Raw genomic sequence first — 19,402 nt, forward strand, 5'->3', positions numbered from 1 at the left:
TCCAGCACTTCTGTTTTTATTGTAGAATAGGCTTCCTGTGTAGGGCAGTGGAGACCAAGTTAGGTATCATTTAACACAACACCTGGATGTTATGATGTGGGTACTGAAGCTGCTTTTTGAATGGATGAGCTAGGAAGGGTCAGGTGATGGCGCTCGCCAATATTTATTTTGCAGCAGTCTTATTTGCGTTAATCAGTTTGTGAATGCAGCCAACTTTATTCAATTCTAGTAGTAACTGGGTTTGATTTTGGTTTTCTGTTGATCTGTAAAACTAGTTGCCTCTGCAGTTTGGTGCTGAGATCCGGTGCCAGGGGATTACCTATCAGAATGCGTCTGACTTTAGTTTACAGATAATGGTATTGGTGACTGCTGTCGAGTCTCGTGCACAAATGCTTCCTCGAATGAGGCAATAAAAGACTTCACAAGCCTGTGGAACTACATTGCTGCATAAATCACTGCCTCCAGGAAGGAGACAATTGAGCACAATTGTAGTTTGAAGGGCTGTCTGCAGACTCACTGCAACAACTCCTCCCTACTTCTCTGCATTTGAGAAATATTAGACTTCAGTTTCTTGCTCCCAACTTTTTTTTTGCTGTTGAATCATGGTGCTTTTGAAAAAGAAAATTGTTTCCTCATCCACCTCCTTTCTGTGTGTGGATCAACATCTGCACACGAGCACTTAATCCAACCTTGTGCTTTTATGCAATAAGCAAATATGCAAATTGATTTCTGGGTGATTTGGGAGCATGACATGGTAATAGTAAGTCAGAAAGTTCTCTGTCCGCCCTTGAGAGGATTAACAAGCCCACAAAAACACTTGACTTTTTGCCCAAGCTACGATCGTCATATGATAGTGCACTCAAAATAGGGGTTTGGTGAAGTTGCTGGAGAGCCTCTGTTTTTATATTTGTTTTGTTAAAGATTTAGCAGCGATTACATTGGAGGACAGATTAACTCCCAAGTAACTATAATCGAAATGTCAATACAGCTGCCATGCGATATATTTGTGCTGTTTTATGGCAATGATTTTCAAATTCCAGCAACGTGATGATGCTGGGGCCTCTTTGGAATGTGAGGACAATAGTTTGCAAGCCCATATTTGACAATGCTGCTTAAGGATACGGTCCCAGTTTTTATTTTGTCTTACAAAATTACTTTAAGAGGCGGGAGTGTGAGGCCATCACCACCCCCAGCCCTTTTGTTGACACCAATCTGATTTTGGAGGTTCTCAATCTCAGTTGTCTGCAGTTTGGAGGTTACCATTTTTCCAGAAAGTTTGTTTAATGACTGTGGTTCTGTTCTAGGCAAGGTTCATCACCATGGTTAGGAGATGTGGAACAAGTATGGCTCCATTGTTTTTATTGTGCCAAGGTGCGTGCATTTGGTGGTTAGGTAGGGAGGCTATTTTTGACAGTGATTAAGTCTATACCATTAATGGCTGGGCTGAAATGTGCGATAATCATTCTGGATTTCAATCTCTTCAGGGCTAACCTCATGCCCTGGGATGGAGGGACATGCTGTGATAATGCTAAGCTATATGGATCAAAAGGTAGAAGTTACGATTCCCAACCTGCGTTAGCTAATCTTGACAAAGACAGCAGCAGAGGATGCTGCAGTTGACTTCAGTTGAGGATAAGCGAAGGGGTGGGAGTTGGGGTGAGGAATCAGGCAGGGTTCCTGCTCCTGGTCACTGTGAAGTCTGTGTGCGCGTGCCTCTGTATTTGCGTGTAGGCATCATGTGAGGACTGGGTGGGTTTTTTTTGGACTGTGAAACCCACTATAACTGTGAATAGCCTGTTCAGCCTTATGTGAAGAATAGGCATTGGGCTATTCCTCTTTCTGCGCCATCATAATCGCAACAGGATTTCTAGCCTTGGTCACTGTCAGGCAAACTCTGCCAGAAAGTTGTTTGCTGGTGTACATGTTAACATATTGCAACAAAACTCTTGTGATTTCAGGAGAGGAGGGGGAAAACTAAAGTACATCTGGGATGATGCAAAAAATACACCTCCAATCTGTCATTCGTTTTCTTTTTAAGACCATTTCTCTTTAACTTCCAAAATAGGTTGCCTTTTCTAAGGTACAATGCACGTTAATCTTAAATGGCATCGTGCCTCTGTTATTGGACTCTGGCAACTGAATCAGAAGGTTTAAACCTGACGACAGATTTGAGTATGTAATCTAGGCTGAGACTGTTAGAATGCTGCATTGTCAAAGAAGCTATTTAGTTAAATCGAGGCCCCATGTGCCATTCTAGAGGGAGATATGGTTCTTGTGGCAGTATCCAAAGAGGAGCGGAGAGTTCTGATATCCTGGTCATTGTTCATCATTCAGTGGACATTTGCTCAAAACAGAATTGTCTAGTCACTCATTCATTTGCCATTGCTGCACACAAACTGATGGCCAGAATACTGCAATTCAAAAATAATCCATTGGATTGAAAGTGCAATGTGGTGAGGCATTTGTTATCTAAATGTGTGGTTGATACTTTAAACTAGGCCAAATAGCAAAATGAAACGGATGCTGATCATGTGTGTTTTTTTTTCCAGCTTCCATCCCTCGGGAAACGTTAATGCATTTTGCAGCAAGGCTGGGTTTATCCAGACTTGCCTCATTCCTACTACAACAGCCAGGTGGACAAGAGGCTCTTGGTATCGCCAACCTTGATGGTGCCACGCCCGTTAATCTTGCAGCACAGAGAGGTTTCCACGGTCTAGAGGAGCTTTTTACACAGTAAGTGTTCGCTATTTCCAAAAATGGTTATTCGCTGCCTTGTCTCCACAAGTGTTTTGTCTGCTTTCTAACCTAGACAGTAAACCTCTGTAACTGTTGTTATAAATCGAAGCCAATTAATGTCACCAGCTCTTAGTTTTGTAAAAACCTGCTGAATGAGTTAGGAAAAAAAAGCAATTATTCTTCTGTTTTCATTGTGTCTGGTGATCCCTTACCCTTTCAGTTCAGTCTCTAAGCAATATATTAATTATAGTTTTATATGTTTGTGTATGTGGGGGGAAGGTGCATATGCTTCTCTTCAAGGCTGTTATTAACAGCACTGTACAGGGCCGGTGTCAAACTACAGGTGCAGGGTATAATAAGCAAGGTAATGAGATATTTCAAATCGTAAGGTAGGACCACGTGATGAGACCTCTGAAATATCGGGTTGCAGCTTCGTAAAAGTGTTACATATGGAGTTTCTGGTGCAGCTGCAAAATTTGCTACAGGTAAGACACTCCTGGGAGGATGCTTGAACCACAAGCGCAGCATGAGAGCTGGCTTCACAGTAAACACCTTTTGATGTTTGAAGTGTTGAGGTTATTGCTCAAGCAGAACCTGGTCGCGACATAAACTGAAATTGCAGAAATAACAAAACAAAGCATGAGCAGGGGTGTTCGTATGTGAAAACATGGGATCTAGAACTAGAATGAGCAAACAAATCTGCATTTGCACAGCACTTCATCACATTCTTGGGACATCCCAAAGCACATCACACCGATGAATTACTTCTAAGTACGGTCGCTATAGTTACTTGCCAATTTATATGGAAGATCTCTCAGGCAGCAAATGAGGTGAATGGCTTATGTGGTATGGGCTTAGAGAAGAATGTTGGCCAGGACGCTAGGAGAATTCCTGACTCGCTGTACTTGGTACCATGGGATCTTTCCTGTCCAACTCAATAAGAATATTAACATCTTGATTTGCCATATTGTTCAAAACACTGCCCTCCCTCAATACTGCATTGAGGCATTGGTCTGGGTCATATATTTGAGCCCTGGCTAAAAAGTGAGTATGATACCAATTGAACCAAGCAGAGAAAATTAAAATCTCATGGGGTAACATTGCATTTTTATAATGCTCTGGTAAGATCACATTTGAAGTGTTAGATAAAGTTTTGGTCATCACATTACAAAAGGTTGTAGGAAAGTAGGAACATAAGAGCAAGAGTAGGCCATTCAGTCCATCAAGTCTGCCCCATCATGGCTGATCATTTACCTCTGCCTGTTTTCCTCACTATCCCCATATCTCTTGATGTCTTGATCTCTTGATTAGTATCCAGAAACCTATCGATTTCTGTCCTGAACATGCTCAAGGATTGAGCTTTCACTGCCCTTTGGGGTAGAGAATTCCAAAGATTTGCCACCTGAGTGAAGAAATTCCTCCTCATCTCAGTCTTAAATGGCCTGCCCCTTAACCTGAGACTGTCCCCTGGTTCTAGACTCACCAGCCAGGTGAATCATCCTATCCACACCTACTCTGTCACGCCCTGTAAGAATTTTATAAGTTTCAATGAGACCGCCTTTCATTCTTCGAAACTCTAGAGAATACAGGCCCAGTTTCCTCAATCTCCTCATAAGACAATCCTGCCATCCCAGGGAGAGACTAGCCTATGGCAAGTATATCCTTCCTTAGATAAGGAGACCAAAACTGCATACAATACTCCAGGTGCGGTCTCACCAAGTTACTATACAACTGCAGCAAGACATCTTTACTCCTGTTTTCAAATCCCCTTGCGATGAAGACCAACATACTATTTGCCTTCCTCAATGCTTGCTGCACTTGTGTGCTAGCTTTTAGGGGCTCAGGAACAAGAACACTCAGACCCCTGTGGACACCCGTACTTCCCATCCTCTCCCCATTTAAGAAATATTCTGCCTTTGTTCTTTCTGCCAAAGTTGATCACTTCACATTTACATTATGTTCCATCTGCCAAGTTCTTGCCCACTCACTTAGCCTGTCCAAATCCCCTTGAAGCTTCCTTGCATCCTCCTCACAGATTACATTCCCGCCTAGTTTTGGGTAAACTCTCTCAGATTGCAGAGATCAGGAAGAGGAATAAGAGGTTGATGTGTGAGGCATAATTTTAGAAATAGGATGAACACTAAGCAAAAGAGAAGAATAACTGAGGATATTGCTGTGTCAATGTCTATTTTTTAAAAGATAGAAATAGCTTGGATTTATTAAACCTGCATACGAGTTAAAAATGGGGCAGTTTAGTAGGTTCACAGTTCACCAAGAAACTATTGGACATTAGATGAAGATCAAATACTTGAAGAAAGTTCAAGTAAAAATCTTCAATGGAAGAGCCATCCTGGAACAGTAGCAGAGCTGTGGACTGTTCAAAATGCATTTCATTGGTGGACTGGAAAAGTTAGAATGCTGGAAGAATGTGCTTTGGTCCGCAAATGGCCCTATTATGCTCTTGACTTTTCTTCAATACCTTTCCCTGTTTCATGTCTGCAAGGCTTTGAGTTCTGTTCATAGATCTATTTTTCCTCTAAGATACCAGTGCAACTGCATTGTACATTGCTGACTGTATTAAGGTATTTGTTCGACATGGAGAGCCTGATTATTTTACCCCCATTTGCCCTTCATTGTCAACCACAACCGTCTTGAGATTCCCCAGCTACAGTTTGAACTGTGTATGTCTTCATTTGAACCTCTGTCTCCATTCTTCAAAAGGTAATTACTGATCTTAATTGCATCTCTCAAAGCACCCCATGTACAATGAATTACTTCAAAATGCAATTATTGTGGTGGGCAAATAGGTCAGCAAGCTTGGCGCATAACCAGGTTTTATAAAGAGCTGTGAAATGTTTGATCAGTTAATCAGGTATATGGAAGATAATCTAGTTAATGAGTGGCAGGGCCTGTTGAATAGGTGGATATCCAATTTCGAATCAGGCAGCAGAAGACATTCTGTGAATCACAATAAAACAGCTGTTAACCTGTAGTTCAGTACAAATGCCAGTTTCCACTCTTCCCTCTTGGATCCTTCCCCTGTCCAGAAGCAAAACCCCTTTACTGGGGAAAAACCTAACTCTTAAGTACAGGCTTCAGGGAGCATCACCTGCTCGCAATCCACTCTGAAGCTTGTCCTGGTTTACTCTTAAAGGGACCTTAATTTCTAACATTGTCAGATTCCCTTTCTTTTAAGAAAAAAAAATCAATTATATTTAGACAAAAGGTACATAGATATAAATATGGGAAAAGATAATTAGATTCCCCACTTACGTAGCAAGACATCCTTCTTCTAGAACCTTCAATCCTCTTGTTGAAACAATCCGATAATTGATGACCAGTATCTACCCACCTTAGCTTAGATTTCTTTCCTCTCCCACATCTGCTCTAAACTGACTCTGTCTATCCTATGCCATTTTTTCCATTTACACTTTTTGTAGAATGTACATTATCCCACAAAGATTCCCACAAATATCGGTTATCTATGTAACATTCTATTGGTATTGTTCTTTGTTTCGTCAAACATAGCATTTCCTCCAAGATCTTGGACAAATAGAACATCATGTCTACAGCATCAATGAGAGGAGGAGCCTCAGTGACTAGTGTGCTCTTCACTCTCCTTTGCCTCCCATGCTAAGGGGTAACTTTTCCCATTCTCTCTCACAAGAAATATCACGAATCCTCCTGCACTGAAAAATCCATGACCAAATTTGCATGCGAACCATCACCGAATGATTAATTTTGTGTTATTTGGATCACTCAAAGCTGGGAATTTCGGCATAAACTTCTCTATTTATAATTTTTAAAAAGTTTTATTCGCTCAAGATGTCTTCCACCTTCAGATTTTTCATGACAAGACTAAGTTCCAGCACATCAAAACTTGTATCTGGTCTTGTCTGTGTGCCTAACCAATTGAGCGGTCTGTCAAGATTCCTCAGCTGTTCCACCTCATCCTTGGTAGCAGCCGCACCTTTCTGCCCAGATCTGGTATGACTAATTGCGATGGGATTGACATTGTCCAAATGAGACTGATGATGTAAAATTGCATCCGACCCGCCCAGCTTAATCTCCAAACCCACATATTTGAAAGCCCCAGAAGCTTGACTGCCGATTTTAAATTCCTTCCTAATTCGATTAATAACATTTTCTTCATAGCCATTAGTGCCCCCTCCCTGCCACAAAATCATCCACGTGCATCATAAAGCTGCCCAAAGGTTTTCCATTACAGTGCCAAAAGAACATGGCTGGGTCCGCCTTCAGTTGTGAACACCCCAACTTTAACAGAACTGCCCTTACCGAAAAATACCACACCCAAGAAGCATCGTTTAACCCATAAATACATTTATTCAATTTCCAGAGCTCCCTCTCTATTCCTGGTGCTTCCTTCGGAGGTTGTAAGAATACTTCCCTCTTAAGCAGGTTACCCTGAAGGATAGCCGCTTTGATGTGTATGGAATTACATTTCCAAGAAGTTGTTAAAATTGCTAAAAACAAACCTTCAAAAATCACCATTCCAGCTGTGGGAGGTTCTACCCTGATCTCTCTATCCCCCAAGCATCCCTCAAAACCTCTGGCTACCACCTGAGCCTTGGCCTTATAGGTCCCGTCTGGTAGGACCCTTTCTGTACAGGTCCATCTGTGACAGAGTAGGTTGACCTCTGAATATACCCCGAATTCTTTCCAGCTTTGCAACTCTTAAGTTTAGCCTCTTTTATCGCCCTGTCTTCTAATCTGTTAGTAGCTACAAATGCCTCTCGACCACGGGGATTTCTACTTCTGTCCTTTGTCCAAGAAAGCTCTCCATTACCTATGCTACACTGTCACCTTGTCAGGTTGCTGCCTCTTTTCTCGTTGAGATTTCTCTGGACCACTCATATGAGTGTCTACTAGAGATCCTTTCCTCCACCTAAACCTATCTCCCAAATCGGTACTTGAACTTGTGCTACATTTTCTCACCCTCCACTCTTGTAATCCCTGCTGCTAATCCATGGCCCTCACCTCTTGTCTCTCACTTTGGACATTTAACAAGTTTATATATATTTGCCCGTAGACTTCCCTCCTCATCCCACTATCCCTCCAGTTGTCTGATCCTTCTGGCAAGTACACCACCCGGAACCTACTTTAGGCAACCAATCCCTGCACGATTACTTTTTCATGGTCTTCATGATCAGTACGTGTATCGGTATGCATTTCTTGAGCCCTCAAATCCTGCCCCTCTGGCTCCAAAATGTAGAACTCATGGTGATGTGAAGTACAAGGTGTCTCATTATGATCACCTTCTCCCATGTTCTGAGTTTGAAATTTCATAACTCACCCCTATTACTCATGAAAAATGTACTTTTATAGCCTGATTCCCGTGTGGCATTATTGGATTCTTACCATCATGTCCAATAATTTTTCCCGGACCTCTTCATTCCCTGCGTTCTTCTCTTATAAGAGACCAGGCCACGAGAACAGAAATCTCCCCAAGACTGTCTTATATGATGTCTTATTGCTCTAATTTTTTCTGATGCTTCAGCTTTGATAAATGCTTTCCTGCTGGCACGTAGAGCATTTAAGCGAGTGGAGAAAGTAAGCTAATAGTCGTTCCCTCTAGTGCTAGAGGATTGTCATATAGTATTGAAGGAAATTTTGGATTCCAGTCATACAGTCATATACTAATTGATATGGGCTATATCCCCATCATCTGTAAGGTCTTTTTTGCATGTACTGCCTATCCCAGTGCCGTTTCTAACTAGCAGAATTTTGTGTAACATTTCATCAATTATGGCATGGTTTCTTTTGCACAAGCCATTACTGAACTGACTTTCTGCAGTGGTGAACATGACTATAATATTAAAGTTCTCAGACATGTCCCTAAATTCATTGTTCACAAATTCATCTCCATTATCCATTGGGAATTTTGTTGCTGACCCAAGGCCTGTGCCAGCCCATTTTACCATGACTTGATCCACTATTGTCTGTCTGACCTTGTTGTTTATTACAGTTGATATGCTGAACCTGGGTGCCGTATCTACAAAATATAACAAATAAATACTCCAATCCTTGTCCCATACGTTCAGGTCCATGGTTACCACTTTAAATTCCCAGGCTAATGGGACACTTACAGCCGGGTGTGGTGGTGTCTGATATTTAATACATATCACATTGAGATGTGAACAAGGGATTCATGTTCTTTTTCCACAACTCTGACATCATTTAGCAGTAGCTTTAACTTTTGTGATGAAGGATGGGTAAATTGTTAATGCAATTTCCAGATAATTCTCCTTTTGTTAGCCAAACTCTTAGCTCCGGAGGTCAGTAATACTTATTGAACTTCTTGACTGGAAGCTCCCGGTTTCCTCAACGGAAACCAATAATGTCCGGATCCAGTGAACGGCAAGTTCACTGTTTTACCAAAGACAAAAGCTTTGTCGTTCTCCATGTCCAACTACATCTTTGCTTTTTTTCAATCGAAGACTTACTGAGCAATACCGGGTATGTCATTCTGAACCACATCAGTGCTGAGGAAATGATGCATTCCTGCAATTTCACATGGGAGGACCACCCTTTTTAAAGACCTTAATGTATTATCATCCCCGAATCGAAAGCAGGTAGTGCTTTTGTATTCCTTGACTCTCTGCTTTGTCAAGTGTTTTCAAGTAACAGTTTAGCCAATCGACGCCACACACTTGTTGAGGTACTGGCACTATCCAGTATAGCACAATTGAAAGGAATCAGCAACCAAGATACCCATGGGCTGACTTAAGTTTTCGGTCACTAATACAATATTTACTTGTCGTTCACCCTTACCTTCGTCATCAGAACCATCTGTTTCATGAGTTGCTTCAAATACTGGATTCCTAATTATTGGACAATCTCTTACATAGTGCTATTTGAGTTACACCAGAAGCACCTACTAATTATTCCAAGTATTTCTGGTATTCATTCGCCGTTAGCTGTCTCCCCATTTTTGCGTTTCACCCTGATCCATAAATCTATCAAAAGTACGACCCACTTCAGAACGTCTTCCAGCAATTCCTCCTTTGTACAAGCGCCGGGAACTAGGCCCCTGTCGATTTTGAGAGTCAGCAACCATGGAGTCCCCCATTCTCTGTACCACTGCAGAATTTCCAACATCTCTTGCAAAGGTAGCTGGAAATGATTTTTCCCCATGGAGGGGTGGGGACGGGGGAGTTGATGGGTAGGCGCGCTTCCAATCGGGGCCCCCAATCGGTGGCGTGGCGCCATTTTACGTGGGCGGGCCAATTAAGGCCCGTCCAGCGTGACATCCGCAGGGAAGCGCTATGCGCTTCCTGTGCGAGTGGGGGGGATTTCAAAATTGAGTGCGCGTTCTTTTGCGCATGTACACGAAAGAGCGCACTCATCTCCCTGAGGCTAAGTGCAGCCTCAGGGAGATCGCCTCTACTTTTAAAAATAGAAAAAAAAAATACCCTTACATGTCCCCTCACGTGACAATGTCACATGAGTTGGGACATGTTCATAATTTCCAAGAAAACTTTATTAAAAATTTTAAAACCCTGCATGAAACCTCATCCTGCCTGCAGGCCCCGCCCCCACTCGCCAGCGGCAAAATCCTGCCCAGAGTTTTTTTTAAGAGCAGCAGTCATTTGCTCAAAAAGAGTCATCACCACAAAACTGAACACCTGTCAAAACCAAAAGTCTACCACGCGTGAGACTCGTGCACAATCTTATCGTTTGAACGCATGAACAAGCTTTGGAATCTCTAGATCGAATTTCTTTAGTCTTTCGTATAACCTCTCAAAATCCGTGACACGTCCTAGGGACTGATTGTCCACCTTCTTAAATTTATCAAATATAGACCACAGCTTGTAGGCTTCTAATAAATCATTATTTTTGTAAGTTCTGTCCACAAATTGTAGTCGAATTGATAATCCCTCTTCGATATCTAAGTCAGTTACATTCAGTTCCGAACATACTTTGCTTCTTCCTGGTAAAGACAAGACCAAAGCCATACCTTGCATCCTCTTGGCCAGAGAAGTGACCCGAGTCCACACCTCCACCTTATTCTTCTATAGTTTGTATGTTTCCAGTTCCAGAAAGACTGGTGGGTAATCATAGTTTGTGATCCTGCAGCATGACTCAGCCATTTCACCTTAAAAGCCGCTGGGAGCTTTGTTTCTGTCAGAAACAGGGATTGCTTTCTGTTTTCTTTTATCTTCCCACCTGAAGAGATCGAGGTCAATCCTCTGCTACCATGTTTAATAGGTGGATATCCATTTACCAAATCAGGCAGCAGAAGACAATCACAAACTGTGAATCACAACTGTTTTATTGTTAAACTATAGTTCAGTACGAATACCAGTTTCCGCTCCTCTCCCTGTCCAGAAGCAAAACCCCCACCCCCTACTGCAGGAGAACCCAGTTCTTAAGTACAGGCTTCAATGAGCATCACCTGCTCTCAGTTCACTCTGAAACTTGTCCTGGTTTACTCTTAAAGGGACCTGCATGTCTAACATTGTCAGTGCCAAAAAGTGTTTTGACTTAACTGGAGGTCTATTTAACATGTAGATTTGGTTACTGGAGGAGATTCATGTCAGCATTAACTCCAGTTGGTAGGACGTTTGCCTTTCAGTCAGAAAGTTGTGGGTGCAAGTCCTACCCCAGAGGCTGGAACACAAAATTTAGACTGACAATCCAGTGCAGCAGTGAGGGAGTGCTGCACTGTCAGAGGTGCTGACTTTCAGCTGAGATGTTAAACTGAGGCCTTCTCTGCCCCCTCAGATGGATGGAAAAGATTCCAGGTGCCATTTTGAAGAACAACAGAGGAATCCTTCCCGGTGTCCTGGCCAATATTTATGCAGCATCACCCAAAATAGGTTATCTGGTCATGATCACATTGCTCTTTGTAGAATCTTGGTTTTTGGTTGTCTGCCCTAATATCTCTTCATATGGCTCAGAATTTCAAGATGCTCTTGGGATGATTCACTACGCATAAGGTACTATATAAATGCAGCTGTTATCGTCCAAAGCAGCCGGCAAGACGAACAATTGCTACGCAGGAGGATACCCATTATCACTTCCTCAGGCAATAAGTGAAGCCTTGTCAGTGCCACAACTTTGTGAAGAACAGATATATATATTCCTAAACTATAAGTATAATATCAGCACATGGTTTAAAACTAATTTAAATATTTGGTATTAATTTTTTATTCCTGATTTGTTTTTTTTCTGGCATTATATGATACAGTTGTTTAGTGAACCCTTTGGGGATCCCTTGGATATTAAGTGGCAGTTCTCTGTAAAGGTGTGTAACAGACCCTGCTTTGGTTGGCTGCAATGCAAAGCTGCCTCTACCGTGCCCCAATATTGGGCCTCAACTGCCCACACCCCTTCCCTCCCCAATCCCTATGCTATCGTTGTGCTACTTCTGATTTGCACATCAGTCATCGTTCGGGCCTCTGAGTAAGTCGGGCAAATTATGCTCCATGTTGTGCTGTAGGCCTGTGCTGACCAGGGACTGGGTTGAGGCTGCTCAACCTCACTTAATTAAAAAGAAAACCCTTATTCCCAGTGCTAAATATGGAACAGACTTTAACCTTATGAACCAGGATAGGATTCAGATTTACCAGTCCGTTCCAGAGGTGATATAGAGGTGAAAGGATGCTACGATAATCTTTTGTGTTACCCAGTTTTCATTAAGGACACATCTCCCTTACTGGCTGACAGTAAATGATACTCCAGGATACATCACTTCCATAGCTGCTCCCACTTCCACTCCCCAACCCATTGAAAGCACAGAGGTACTGCATGAGCCCTACTCCTCCACAACTGCAAATAAAAACTCTGAACTCAGCATTAATTTGTGGGGGGGTTTTTCCAGCTAATTTTAGCAAAGTTAATGATAAACCATTTTGACTAAGAGATTGGAACCGTGTTGCAACTTCAGTTTAGATCTATATCACCGCAATCACTGTGCTTATGCCAGTCGATGGTCCACAGTGGCTCTGGTTGTCATTAAGTTGTCTTACTGAATTGACATTTCCAAATCCACAGATTTACGGGTAGTGTATGTCCATATATGCAACATCTGTAGTACATCAGCATATATATGCTTCACATAACATTGCACGTCAAATAAATAAAAAAATCCCTGACTGCATCCAAATTCTTGCCAAAAGCCAAATGGTGTGCTTGAACATGTTGATGCATAGCTGGCCAATATCAACAAAAGGGGTACGGTGACCTGGATGTAAATGCTTGCAAAGTCTGGTAGATAACCAGGCAATTGGACTAGACATTCTCTTACTAGGAGTGGAATATTTGCTTAAAAGGAATACTGGATCAGGCACCATTTAGTTTCCAGATGTTTTTGCTTTCTACATTGGGTGTTCCCATAAAGTGCTTTTCAGTTGTTTGCAGATAGGTTTCAGGAGTGAGCAGATTACTTTGAATAGTCATTAAGGATGCAGCTAATAAATTGGGGAGAGTTTTAAAGCAAGTCCCAAAATAAAATTTAAAGAACCCCTCAAGTAAAGAGGGCGGGAAACTTGCAGTGAGCGAGAGAGTGAGGTAAGGTTTGACTTTACAACTGGCGCTGTGATTCTTAGTATTGTTTTAGAATGGTGTGGGATAGTATCATAAAACTAAGAGAAGCAGGAATATTTTTCAAGGGATATAGGAAGAGTGAGTGGCTGGCTTTCAGACATTAATTTTCCACAGAATTCCCAACGAGGTGAATGATTGAAGAGTCTGAAGCTGCTTTTGTTAATGCTGATTGAGGAAGGAATGGTCAGTAGGAAAATACTCTTGCTCCTCTTTGAATAATGTTACGGGGTCCTTGATGTCCATTTGAACAGGCTGGTAAGCTTTCTTCAATGTCTCACATGAAAGATGATGCCTTTGATGTTGCAGCACTCCCTCAGTATTGCCCCGAAGTATCTGCCTCGGTTTGATGATCGAGACCCATAGTTCGACTTTTGTTTAAAATTCATTTTCGGAATTAAAATATTACTGGCAAGGCCAGCATTTATTGCCCATCCCTAGTTGTCTTTGAGAAAGTGACGGTGAGTGCCTTCTTGAACCACTGCAGTTCACGTTGATAGAGTACCCTTACAATGCTGTTAGGCAGGGAGTTCCAGGATGACCTAGCGACGATGATGATGGAGTATCCAACTCAGGATGATGTGTGACTTGGAAGGGAATCTGGAGCTTGAACCTTCTGACTCGGACAAGAACGTTACTGCTGTGCCAAGTTGATGTGTCGATCTTCTACTATTCCTTGCCTGGTCTCTTGACCCTTGGCTGGAAGTCATTGCAAGTGGCATTGGCTAATTAGAGTACCAGGATGGAGTGGCACATCTGGTTGAAAATAATACCTTTATTGGTGAAGATGTTCACTTGTATTTTACTTTAAAATTATTTTCCATTATTCCCCATCCTTTTGTCCCAACACGTGTACCAGTTGTGATTGAGTGGGTGGGTGGGTGGATGGAACCCTGTGGGAGGTGTGCAGAAGCAGCTTGCTGATAACTCATCCCGGATGTTCCTTCTCCATCCCATCATCAGCGGAAGCAGCTGGTGTGTATTGGGCACCTCCCACAGCCGCACTGAGGGGAGAATACAGCTGCATGCAGTAGCAGCCGCCAGGCTCGATCGCTTGTCTTAACTGCTCTGTGCCCCTCTTGTCGAAGCACCAACTTGCGCAGAGTTGCTTCAATCATGCAAAAGTTAATATTTCGACATGTTTAACTGCTGCTCCTTCTGTTTTAGGCAAAAGCCTGATGCAGCTTTACCGGGAGATGTAACACCAGTCGTATCCTCTGAAGACTATTCTGTGCGCTACCAGCGGCACTTGAACGTTTACATGTACACCATCAATAACCCCCAGGGAGCAGAGTGCAACAGCATGGAACACAACATCAGTGAACTGCAGAGATACATCGAGTCTCACAGATGCGAAATGGTAAGAAGCAATCAGTTTCCTAAAGCCTTTCCTGTCATTTTGTTGTTGAAAGCTTACAAATAATATCTTTAACAATGACACAAGATGTATAAGAAAGTGCATGAAACATGCAACACAATTTGTACAAGAACATGAAAATTAGAAATTATTCTATTACATTCACATGGGGGTAGGACTGTTAAATGTCTGTGTAATTAATTTAATTAGTGTTTCTTTCAAAACTAGTCACAGGGACATTTGAATTACTGTTCAAAGAAAGACCAAAGTCCTAGATCTTGTTTATCTTCTACCACCTTGTAACAACATGATACAATGGTGATACAACTAATGTTAACTAATCACAGCAAGCAATCTTCCATACTGAAAAACTTCCTACAATTACCTGCATCTTCATGTTAATTAGCAATATGCTAATTATTATTTACCATTGTGAATATTAATCATGCAACTGTTGTGAAGAACAGTCCCAACTTATCACCTTGCCATACAAAGCCATACTACATGAACCTAGACAAAGATTGCTGGCAAATCAGTTGGCGATGGAGAAGGCAATTGGGTTTTCACCTAGTGCGGCTCCCCTGCAGAAGTCACAACAGTGCTTGAGAACAAAAGTCCCAGATTATTCACCGCCTCCATGCACCCCCTCCCTGACCCCCACACTTCTCCTTTTACCACTTTTATCTGATCAAGGGCTGTTGAAGCAGATTGGTGTGGCCCTACTTTGGTTTTTACTGAGGGGTAGCTCAACAGAGCGCTGTGACCAAACCTGAAACACTGGTTTGTATTGGTTTGGTTCCACATTGCGCAGCACATTCGTGACCTAAACATTGAGGTTAGAAAATCATTTTTACGAGTGTAATAGTTAATCTTACTGAGCTGATTGTTTACCACTGATCCTACTGTTTTCCTTAAAATGCCCTTGTTTTGGTCATGTTGACATGCCGATCAGGTATAATTACCAAGGACCATGGAGGGGTTTGCAATTACAATAAAAAGCAAAACAGATGGTGCTTTACATAATGGGTTTCAGATGTCCAAGTGTAATTGATCTTCACAATTGGGATATTGGTTGATGTGTCTAGGCCTATGCTAATTAGGCTGTGTGTTCCAAGATTGTAGTAATTACTCACAAATTATCTATATTATTATGGGTTTATAGATTGGAGAATTCATTGTTAAGAATGCCCAGATGTTCTTTTCTAACCGGAACAGCATTTGTGTTTTTATGACTGGTGCCAGGTTAAATAGGATTACGTTATGGCCTAATAATAAATATTATATATTAGTGTAAAATTGTATTTCGATTGTAGTCCTGGGAGTGGGGAAGTGCGAAATTTTCAATATAATTTAGAACAATAAGAAAGGCAGAGCAGTAGTAATAGGTTTTATTTCAACATTGGGTTGTGTCTGGATAGCCAACTTGAGATGTGGAACCACTGGCCTGAGAAAATGGAGAACACTAGTGGGAGGACTAACTGGGGTAATGAATTAATTCTGTGTTTGCAATGGGACTGTCTGAAATGCTTTCTGCTCCTTGCATTAAAGTTGCAAAGTAGATCTGGAGTCAGGGGCCAACCTAATATCTGAGCAAAGAGAATTGAAACTCCCTGGAGTCTGATCTCTAGCTTTAGATTATAATTTTAGCATTGGTGTGAAGCAAAGCAAAAGAACTGCTTTGTGCAGATGCACCCTTGTAAAATAAAAACAGCCTGAGGGTGTCCCATGGGAAACATGCTGACTTAAGTGAGACTGTTCTGGTACCAATATGATAAATAAGCCCGGTCAAAAGACTGCCAGTGCACTAGTATATCTCAGCACAGCAATGCCTTTATTGAAATAGCACAGCTATTAATTGATTTTTCCGCTTCTTATTTTGAAATAGGGTACACTTTCTACACCGTCCCATCAGTCGCAGCCCGGACTATCACAACCTGTTGAAACTGTTGAAAATTTAAGAACTGAAGAGGGTTGTAAATCCAATAGCACCGGCATCATTGCACAAATGCCAGCTGAAATACCTGTTGAGCAGTCAGCTTGTCTTAAATCAGCCCCACTTGAGAGCATGCCAGTTGATGAAGAAGAGTTGACTGATTGGTGTCCTGAGGCAAAAAATGCGAAGGATCAAGGAAATATCACTGAAAATAATATCACTGAGCCAAAGTTGGAGGATGAAGCAGCCAGTTCTGAAGCTATGAGCTTGCACCTGGAGCTGGAAGGACAACAGGAGGAGTCTAGGTTGATGGTAGACTCTGGGAATATAGCAAGTAACAGTGCCCTCGTGCAGAATGCATCTGATGGGGAGTGTGATAAAAACAGCCTGTCCTGTGATGAAGCTCATGTGGAAACTACAATATCATCTGAAGAACTTGAGTCCAGTCAAGTGTGTGCGCTCACAGAAGATGCTCCTCAAGGGGAGATGATGGACAGTGTGATGAATGTAGATAGTGGCAGCCCTGACAATGAAACAATAGACTCTGTAACTGGCCTTGATGACGTAAAGGTGGAACCTGCTCCGATTGAGGGAAGTAAGTCTGAAGAGGTCAAAAATCATGTTGAATTGGTCACTGATACAAATATCCTGAGTGATGATAGTGGGTCAGCAGAGGAATATGTCCAGGCGACAGATTGTCAGCTGAACAATGGAAGTCCTCCGCTCACTGAACAGATTGCAGAATTGAAGGTAGATATGGAATTGAGCAATGATGAACCCAGTGCAGATGTTGATGTCTCACACTTCGGTGCGATTAGTGAAACTAATGTTGAAGCTGACTTAGAGGTAAAAAGTGATAAAATGTTTGCAAATTCACAAGACTTGATCTCCGATTCAGATAAGGAATGTGAAGGAGTAAACCACAAAATGACTGAAGAGGCAGAGACTGCACAGAATCTCGAAATGTCTGAAATGCTTTATTCATTGGATGACATTACGGACTATGAACAGACTCGCCCTACATCAGAAGGGGTACTTTTAAATGTCTTAGAAAGTGAACCTGAACAAAATGATGATCAATTGGAAATGGACTGTCTTTGTGACGATGAGTGGTCTAAACAAGTTGACGCATTGCTAGAAACTGCTTCTGATTCCAGCTTGGGTGAGGACCATATAGTGTCAACAGAAATCCAATCGATTGTGGATGTAAACAAAGGAGCTTTTGAAAGTGAGCATATTGAAGTTTTGTCGTCATCGGATTGCAGCTCGGAAGAAGAGCCATCTTGGTTGCCAGTTGCAGTGGAAAGTCCAACTGCACTCAATGAAGGTGATGGCCCCCAAGGAGGTAAAAGGACATTGGCATTCTTATCCAAACCTACTGATGCAGTTGTGTATCCCCAGAACCAGGAAGTGTTACTCAGTATAGTTGAGGAACCTGCTGATTATATGGTGAACAGTTCTTCAGATTCTGAGGATCATTTTCAACAAAATGGGGAGCCTTCAATTGTAGATAAGGAAGATGCCTGGGTGAACGAAGACAATGGATTAGGAAGTGAAGCCAATGGCAAAAATGAAAACTTTTTCCTTCGAGATGAAAAGATTAACACTATTCCTTTGGATACAAAAGCGATGCAGTATCCTACTGATCAAAAATTTAACACCACGCTGGACGCAAATGGAAATTTAGAAACAGTTGCTTTGAAAGGTAAAGACACTGCCAGAGTGTGATCTTGTTAGATTTAAATGTCATATTGTTTGCATGCTTCATTTATAATGCTTTTCTTTAATTATGGAAAAACAATCACCATTAGCCCATTTCAGGACAGTAACTTTTCTGCGTAAGAATATGAAATTGTGTATATTTGGAGAATGTGAATTAAGGACTCACAGTGCACTCAACTAAAGATGCACACCACAAAATTCACTGACTAAAGTTGGCGTTTCCTCAGCATGTTCAGACAGCATAGTGATGAAGTACTGAAGGACCACCAAGTGATGCTGTGGTAGTGCATCCAGTTTAGGGAGGAGTGTGCAAAAGTGAACAGAGCTGTAGTGAAGTAAGGTGAAGGCTGGATTTCCATTGACTGTAGGGTCAGTGGAGCATCTTGGGCTAATTAGCCTCACTCCAAAGTCAATTTGGACCTTGACTTTGGAATGTGTGATTCTTTTGTGACAGTGTGAAATGAAACCGCTTTACAGGGTTACCACGGTTGCAACGTAAATGCAGTTGGATTAACTAAGGCCCTCAATAGTGAGTGAATGTTAATTTGCCCCTTCAATTGCCAGTTTAGACTGGCATTTTTGTACATTTCCTTCCTGCATTGTCTCCATCTCCTGCTATTATTTCCTTTCTGTAGATGTTCCATGGTTAAAACGGGGCTGTGTTTGCCACTGGCTCTCCAGCGTGATTTAATTTTTAAAATTCACCTCTCCCTCTCTTGCCCTGTGCAAAAGGACCTTGCTGCATAACAGCTCTTCTACCTGATTCTCTAACTAAAATCCAACCATGGATATTAAACTGGGCACATATTAAATGCCTAGTAGTTGGGGGACAAGTCTGCAGATGGCATTGATGACTTTTTATTCATTAATTGGATGTGGGCATTGCTGGCTTGGCCAGCATTTATCGCCCATTCCTAGTTGCTCTTGAGAAGGTGGTGGTGAGCTGCCTTCTTGAACCGCAGCAGCCCATATGGTGTAGGTACACCCACAGTGCTAATAGGGAGGGAGTTCCAGGATTTTGGTCCACTGACAGTGAAGGACTGGTGATATATTTCCAAATCAGGATGGTGAGTGGCTTGGAGAGGAAC

The 19,402-nt window shown here is 42.0% G+C and overlaps 1 protein-coding gene across 13 annotated transcripts in view; it reads left to right on the forward strand.

Annotated features, from left to right (window-relative positions):
* LOC144668247 (A-kinase anchor protein 13-like) overlaps positions 1–19,402 on the forward strand; it is a 385,814-nt gene that overhangs the window by 148,602 nt on the left and 217,810 nt on the right. For all 13 annotated transcript variants that reach the window (XM_078530039.1, XM_078530037.1, XM_078530033.1 and 10 more), the window contains 3 exons: positions 2,550–2,733; positions 14,470–14,662; positions 16,545–18,297. In XM_078530039.1, coding sequence (XP_078386165.1) covers positions 2,550–2,733; positions 14,470–14,662; positions 16,545–18,297 — 2,130 coding nt within the window. The remainder of the gene's footprint in view (positions 1–2,549; positions 2,734–14,469; positions 14,663–16,544; positions 18,298–19,402) is intronic.

The sequence above is a fragment of the Cetorhinus maximus genome, chromosome 26 (genome assembly GCF_964194155.1).
Source record: "Cetorhinus maximus chromosome 26, sCetMax3.hap1.1, whole genome shotgun sequence".
Classification (NCBI taxonomy): Eukaryota; Metazoa; Chordata; class Chondrichthyes; order Lamniformes; family Cetorhinidae; genus Cetorhinus; species Cetorhinus maximus.